At 47.5% G+C, this 8040-nt stretch overlaps 3 protein-coding genes across 3 annotated transcripts; 1 reads left to right on the top strand and 2 right to left on the bottom strand.

Annotated features, from left to right (window-relative positions):
- Nucleotides 1–1841: 1841 nt before the first annotated feature.
- PHALS_05159 (biotin synthase) lies at nt 1842–2894 on the top strand (the record flags this gene model as incomplete). The annotated part of the gene is made up of 1 exon (XM_024718835.1): nt 1842–2894. One exon carries the CDS (start codon nt 1842–1844, stop codon nt 2892–2894), a length of 1053 nt encoding a protein of 350 aa, XP_024584194.1.
- A 156-nt stretch (nt 2895–3050) lies between these two features.
- PHALS_05158 (uncharacterized protein) lies at nt 3051–3637 on the bottom strand (the record flags this gene model as incomplete). Its single annotated transcript, XM_024718833.1, has 2 exons — nt 3051–3481; nt 3544–3637. 2 exons carry the CDS (start codon nt 3635–3637, stop codon nt 3051–3053), a joined length of 525 nt encoding a protein of 174 aa, XP_024584193.1.
- Nucleotides 3638–3938: 301 nt separating this feature from the next.
- On the bottom strand, nt 3939–4946 carry PHALS_05157 (malate nad-dependent; the record flags this gene model as incomplete). The annotated part of the gene is made up of 1 exon (XM_024718832.1): nt 3939–4946. The coding sequence occupies one exon, from the start codon at nt 4944–4946 to the stop codon at nt 3939–3941; it is 1008 nt and encodes a 335-aa protein (XP_024584192.1).
- Nucleotides 4947–8040: the final 3094 nt, after the last annotated feature.

Here is an 8040-nt window from a genome sequence, read left to right as displayed (position 1 = left end):
CGTTATTCTGGGCGCAATCATGACGCGTCATCGTGTGCGCAATCACGTCGTCCTATGGTCAGGAGATTCGATCGCGCAACGCATGCTGTAAGCCGTTCTTCTAATAAGAACATCAAGTATTGCGTAATACCTTACCATAGGGGGACACCATAGACGCTTTATTCCATTTAAAGCACGAAACGATATGGTATAAAGAAGAATACCTCGCCGCTTGACAATGACTTTCTGCATCAAATAGACGATGGCAAGTCTTGAACTGTGCATTCCAGCCCAAATGCTGACATCTAGAAAGGAATGCTTCAGAGGAGCAGAGTCCGAAAAACTCTATCCATATCTCTTGGCTTGGTCAATAGAAGTTGCCAGTAGGCTAAGCAAGTAAGTGATCTATCTCTGGAAATACCCCATGCGCTATCGAGCACACCAGTGACGTTCGATCATCTTGTGATGCCAGTTTGGCGGCTAAACTAATGCACCTGCTGTGTGAATCATATACGTGTTTAACCGTGACTATAGATCCTGTATAGTGTTATATCCCTCAATTCTGTTAAATAAGTATTTGGAGGCACTTATCCTCCACCCATGGGCAAAAAGAGCCTTCTGGTCCAGATCCAGCTCATTGATTACGATCTCGGTGTCGTTGTGAGTCCCGTGTCGGGGAACGCAGCAGTATTCTTTATACGGAGCGAGTGATAAAAGAGGCGGAGCATGAAAACTCTACTGCCTCAAAATATGTCTATCGGTGAGGATGGAGGTATCGAGCTAGAATTCGGGGAGTTGTTACGTCCGTATTTATCGAAAAATCTGTTCTTCTCACACCTATAAGTTGCCGAGCGTTTGGACCGTGCCTTTCTCAAAGGCTTGCTGATTGGTGTAAGGGAAGGGCCCCAATACGGGCATGCTTGTTGGAAAGGTATCGTCGAGATCGAGATATAACTATATGAACTGACTGCTCGCTAAGCGTCTTCTTTTGCGCAATATTGTAAAAGGCACATACAGTATCAACCCCAGTAAGGTCCACGCCTTTGGTGGGTGAGGGTGTCACGGGCACGGCTACCTCTGTGCAATTGCACAAAATCAGTGCAATTGTACAAATACACGAGATCAGTACAATTGTACATATACACGTTATACTTTTGTGCAAATGTGCAAAATCAAACGGTATTAAAGTATTGATATAACTAAAGGTGATGGGACTTCGAAAGGAGGACATTTCTGATGTCAAATGGTGCGAAATATTGTGGCGTCAGTGAAAAGATGACCATATTATAAAACATAGTAATATTTATACTTCGTAACTGTCAATGTCTAAGTTCCGCCACTCTTGATTAATAGTTATTGGTTTGACGTCGCACATAGCCACTCATGGCTGAAGCGTAAATCGCTGTACAGCTGGCGCAGATTCAAACTGTGATCTATAGTGATTAAGCCATGTTTCCAATTTCGCTGTTTACCTCAGATGACGTATGCAATCTTTGATATTATGAAGATTGAGATTTGAAGGTCAACATCACCATTGTGACATGCGATAGCTTATCGTCTCAGCTGCGCGAGAGCGCTTCCGCCACCACATGAAGCTGACTGAGCTTATACTATACACTGAGAGTATACTCAGCAAGAAGAATTCAGGAGTGCTGACGCGTGATTTGAATATCAAATTTCGGATAGTGAATGTAAGAAAACTAAATAACTACCAAGTAGTTTATCGTAAATATTCGAATGTAAGAAGATCGTGTAAAATCATACTGATAAAGATAAGAAACTATACACGCATGCTCCGCACGCTTGCATTGTCCTCCATTCGCTTCAAAGGGCGCCACCACTCGCAGCTAGCGTCCGTATCAATGGTGGTGCCTGGTTTGTCCTCTGAAGTACGCCATGACTGGACTATAGCAGAGGTACAGACGATCTACGACCAGCCACTTCTTGAGCTTGTATACAAGGCAGCGACCGTGCACCGCATGCACTTTGACCCGACAGAGGTACAACAATGCACGCTGCTTTCTATCAAAACTGGCGGATGTACAGAGGATTGCAAGTACTGCTCTCAGTCTTCGCACTACAAAACCTTTGTCAAGCCTGAGCCTACAAAAAAGGTGCAAGAAGTGGTCGAAATAGCGCGCCGCGCTAAAATGGCGGGCAGCACTCGCTTTTGTATGGGATCAGCTTGGCGTGAAGTAGGAAAAAAAAATGCATTTCGTCACATTTTGGAAATGGTGCGGCAAGTCAAGGATTTGGATCTCGAGGTGTGCTGTACACTGGGTATGTTGACAGAGGAGCAGGCTGTGCAGCTGAAGGAAGCTGGACTTTCAGCCTATAACCATAATCTTGACACTAGTCGTGAGCACTATGCTAATATCATTACTACTCGCACGTATGATGACCGTTTAGAGACGATCGCAAATGTTCGCAAAGCTGGGATTTCGGTTTGTTGTGGAGGCATTTTGGGTGTTGGGGAAAACGAAATTGACCGTGTTGGTCTGCTGCATACACTCGCTACTATGGATGAGCACCCTGAGTCTGTACCCGTGAATGCGCTCGTGTCTGTTGAAGGCACACCTCTCTTTGACAAGAACATTTTACCTGTCACGGCTACCGATATGGTACGTATGATTGCTACAGCTCGGATTTTAATGCCCAGGACTATGGTACGCTTAAGTGCTGGGCGCATGTCATTTACGGATGCAGAACAAGGAATGATGTTTATGGCGGGCGCTAATTCGATTTTCAACGGTGATACGCTACTTACGACAGCCAATCCTGCGTTCGAAAAGGACAAGAAACTATTTGAAATGTTTGGACTGAAGGGAAAACCGGCTTACCATCCACACAAGTTAACACCATACATTGTCGAGGTGACGCATTCTATGCCTGCTACGACTGAGGCTGTGGCGTAAGTTGGGACGCAAGAAAACCATGAGGGCAAACCTTTGCAGTTGATAAAAAAGCTGTTAGCATCTATTCACAATTTTGTGACGTTTTGTAGATTGAATTGTGATGCTACATCGGAATCATTCAGAAATACAGTCTATCGTGCACCACTATCAAAAGTTTTAAACAGTCTTTTTCATCTTCTTTGTGGTCTGCTCCGTGAACATCTTGCTGTCGGCCAAACGTTTTCTTCGAGAACATTTCTCCCTTCTATGGTCCCCGTCTTCATTATTCATTGAATGATCCAATTCCTTTGGATACAAGTCAGCCAAATCGTCAATCTCCTCGTCCTTCTTAAGCTTGACGCCTTCAAGTGAAGCGTCTGATTCATTGTCATCTTCATTGTCCTCTTGCTCTCCGTCTATCGAGTATAAGACCTGTTTATTTTCAGATTCAAAGGCATCGGCATCAAAGTCTGCCTTATACTGCGCTTCATCATCGCCGTCGTCCTCGTTTTTGGTTAACTTGATCTTGACATGTTGCTTCATACGCTTGTAGCGCTTACCTTGTACGTGCTTCTCCACCTCAAAAGGAATGCGGTTCAAGATGATACCTGTAACATTGCAGTATAAATTCTTGTGTAGCTCACGATGTGGCACAATGTACGGTTCGTACTGCGAGTAGTCATGACAGTACCAGTCACGAGCCTTGACAAATTTCTTTGACTTGAGGTGTTGCTTGATGATGTCGACTCGCGGAAGCATTTCATGCTGTGTCAGTTGACACTTAATTCTTACGTACTTCTTGTCACCCTGACCAAGCTCCACAATTTTTAGAAACTCATTTTTCTGTAAAAGCTGCTGCACAGGATCCACTGGAGACGTCATGACCGAAGTCTTGCAATTACCAATTGTTTATTTTTTTTTTATGTGTGGAGTAACTAGCTCACACAAAAGTGTTTATTAGAATTATGTGTTTGTGCATCAAATCGAGCCAAAATACGATCGTACACGCTAATTCCACACTACCTGCGTTATACTCTCTGTTCATTCCATATTGTGACCATCCAATTAACTGCTTTTGGCAAACTCCACACCCTTCTTGATCTGGGCCTCAAGAGTTCCAATCATCTCGTCAAAGTTTGCTTGCTCCACGGCAGAGAGTTTGCCAAAGTGATGCACCTTTTCAACACCATTCGGCCCAAGCGTTACAGGCGTAGAAAAGAAGGGAAGCTTAGTCACGTCATTTTGTGTATACGCGCACTCAACAACATCCTTGGAACCGTTCATTGCATCTAAAAGACGGATGGTAAAGCGTGCTCCAGCGTACGCCATCGATAGCGTGGCTGATCCTGTGCCATTTTTGGCCTGCACAACTTCATCCCCACCAAATTGAATACGGTGTGTGAGTTTAGCAATGTCCTCGTCCGAGAACTTAGCGCCCTCAAGTTGTGATAGCAGCGGCAGAATCGTAGTACCAGCGTGACCACCGATAACCTTGACACGCGTGTCGCGCGGATCCCACTTCTGATTGTCGGCTACAAAGGTGGCGGCGCGTACGACGTCGAGTGTCGTGACACCAAAGAGACGCTTCGGGTTGTATACCCCTGCTTTTTTAAACGTCTCGGCCACGATAGGCACCGTCGAATTGACGGGGTTAGCAATGATAAGCATCATAGCATTGGGGCAATGTTTAGCAGCAGCAGCAGCTAGAGACTGCACAATGCCAGCATTCGTATTAAACAGATCGTCGCGGGTCATACCGGGCTTGCGCGGGACGCCCGCAGGGATGACTACAACATCAGCACCCCCAAGAGCCTCGGCAGCCTGCTCCATGCCAACATGACCCGTCACCCTGGCGAGTGTGTTGACGTGGCCGATATCAGCGGCCACTCCGGGCGTGTTTACCACATCAAAAAGGCTAAGATGTTTAATGTGGTCGCAGTCCTTCAGCAGAAGCGACAGTGGTTGACCAATGCCACCAGCTGCACCGAGGACGGCCACCTTCTGCTGACCTGAGGACGTGGAAAAGGCTCGACGGAGCGTAGCAGCAGTGAGCGATGTAAGGTGAGCTTGCATCTTTGTGATGATCTTTGCAAGATTGAGCGAGTTTTGGAGAATTGGTCGACCACCATACGTTAAATTCGTAGAGACATCGCTAGTATACAGTATGGAAGCATGCAGTAATGAAATACATGCAAAGTAATAAGAAGGTGACACAAATGTTGTCCCAAACAAGGGTACAATATTAGCCAGTATTATTCGACAGATTGATAAGAAAGCAAAATTAGCAAGATAGACTGATACATGGGGCTGATTCATAGATTTGGGCACATAGAGCAAATTGTGAATTGAATCGGGCACTTTTCGCGAAGGTCTTGCCTGTGTAGATCGACAAGATCCAAAAGGGATTTAGTGAACTAGCTAGACCTGGCCGACTGCTTTATAATTACTGTTAAATTCGACGACATGGCACAGTTCCTTACCAGTCTCCTAACAGCGGGGCTGCCGTAGCTCTTTGCTTGGCGGAAGTTTACTTAAAGTCACCGACCTTCGCTTCATACTAGAACCAGTACAAGGTTAGCGAATCGCAATCTGCTAATTCCAAGAGTACCCACAACCTAACCCAAGGGAATTTCACTCTTCCGTTCGAAATCCAAACGGTATTTATTTGTTTTATTTGCGGCAAAGCCACCTATATCTGATTATATAGGTTTTCCTAATTAGATATTAAAACCTGATTTATATGCATGACTACTGGCAGCCCCGCCACGTAGTAACTTCTTGTTATGGTGTAGCCACAGCTTTGTATGGTCACAAGATTGTGTGACCCAACTCTTCATACCATTGTACATGTATCCTCGTTGTACCCCCATCAAATTTGTGAATACCCACAGTTCACATTCAACTGTCGCCTCGTACGAAGCTCGCGTGTCAAACACACCTCTATGCCCCCAGGACCTTCTGCACGCATTCTCTGCTCAATGAGCCTTGTGTCTAGGATACGAAAGACAGCCAGCCTTGCTGAATTCGAGAGCACAGCGGACAAAGCCCTTCTTGGTCTCCTCCACGCGATGCAACTTCGGACAGCACGTCCGCGGCTTCACGGAAAGCGCATTCCAAGCCCTTGGCAACCGAGCACCGCACACCGCGCCCGCCACGAGCAACGGATAACCTCGTCGAGGATTTGAAGGAAGTTGGCTACGAGTCAAATTCTTTTAATTCAGGATGGAAAGAAGGAATGGGCAAGTTTCGCCAATAGCGCGACGTGAGCTCTACACGAGCATTGCGGACACCTTGACCGTTTCCCGACCTCTCGACATCCAGGGGTTTGACAGTTTTACAAATCAACTCGCGAGGAACAGAAACAGCAGCTGGATGATTCCTGCAGGGTTGCTATGCGCGCTCATTCACGGCCGATCCTAGATCCTCGTGTGGAATACGGCTTCCGCTCGGCGGATCCCGCTACTGAAGCGAGAAATTCGATCAACCGATGCTTAGGCATCTACGTGGTCTGGCCCCCGGCCACTACACAGGATGAGCTTAACCGTCGAAAAGCTCTCCCAACTCAATCCTTGACACCTCAAGAAGTCCCAGCGGATGTGTACCGCGCTCGACTTCGCGCTCAAAGAGGAGGTGTTTCTCGTGATTCCAGTGGTGCTCGCCCCAGGCGAAATCTCTGTCGATGTTGGAGTGCTCTTTGAGCGATGAGTGCAGCGGCACCGGAAACTCTTCTCGCTGTTTCAGTTACAGCGGAGCCACAAGGGGGTGGATGTGTGCTTAGAACGCCATCATTTATTCGAGTTTGACACACCCAAGGCGCAATGCCGACTTCTTTTTAATTGTCACCCCACGACACATGGAAAAATTCATCACTTTACCGCGAGCTTTGTGGATTCTCACAAGGGCGAGTCGACGACCATAGCAGCTCAAAACTAAAGCTTGAGCTCATGGTCCTTCGGTTTCCCGATATACCGCCGAGGGCGATCACCGCCCAGTGACTCGCGATGCTCTTCAAGCTTGCAAGGACACTGGACCGTCGTCATCGGGATTCCGCCGGGCATCATGCCGGGATCGCACACCGCTATGCGGAGGAAGTAGAGAGCTTGGAGCACGTTGTGCACCGACTGCCTCACGTTGAGGACTATCGAGCTCTGTCGGAGCGGCTCGTAACCGTCGAGCAGATGGATGCGTCACTTCGTGCGACGGTGAAGCGCCTAGCGCCGTTGGAAATGGAGATCATCGAAATCCATGCTCAAAACCAATTGCTGGTCCGGTTTCTGGGCGGTCGAGCGCCTGTGGTCCCACATTGGCGCCAACGCCTCCGCGTTCACTTGCGTCGGATCCCGGTTCGGCTTAAGCAAGCCCACATAAAACATCGGGTGAGTGCGCATACTTTTCGGAAGGCTAAGCTTTTACGCATAGTCTCGACCTCTAAAAGTATAAAAAGCTGTGAACGGAGCTTTGTCTTAAAGACAGCCGAAGCTACATGTGTGGAAAGAGTAAGGCGCTAAATCAAACCGGGTCATCGACCTCAACTTTCGCAACATTTTCTTTACTTCTTCTGTCTGCATATTCTATCTGCATGTCTCGGATTTCAGCCTTCGCATCGCGAACGAGTCGTATGACACTCAGTCTGATAGGCAGGAGGTCATAGACTTCTTTACGCACAGTGAGCGGGCTGACATCAGCCAGTCGCTCGACTATTCCTCCTTCACCAAACCTTGAGCCTCGGAATGGCGTGGTCAGCGAGCGCGAAGATAAACGAGGCTGTTCACGAAGAACGGTATGTAGCCGGTAGATGAATGCACTGCATTGCTCATAGCAAACTCAACGAGTGGCAACATGGAACTCCAGCGCCTCGGTGTCTCAGCGCAGATGCTGAGTAGGATGTCTTGACTAACGCGATTCACGCGGTCAGTTTGACAATCGGCCTGCGGATGGTCCGCTGTGGACATTGTCAATTGGGTGCAGCTTGAAGATTGACGACCAAAATTCCCAGTGAAGTGTGGGTCTCTGTCAGACTGTCAGAGATATTAGACTCGGGGGTCGATGTTGTTGAAAGACACGATCCACAAACAGCATCGCTGAACCGACACCGTCGATGGTGTCCGGCACCGCAGCAAGATGAGATATCTTGCTCAAACGCTAGACGAAGACCACGACATCGTGT

The sequence above is a fragment of the Plasmopara halstedii genome (assembly GCF_900000015.1).
Source record: "Plasmopara halstedii genome assembly, contig: Scaffold_2881, whole genome shotgun sequence".
NCBI classification, from domain to species: Eukaryota; Oomycota; class Peronosporomycetes; order Peronosporales; family Peronosporaceae; genus Plasmopara; species Plasmopara halstedii.
This window is presented reverse-complemented; position numbering and strand designations above follow the sequence as displayed.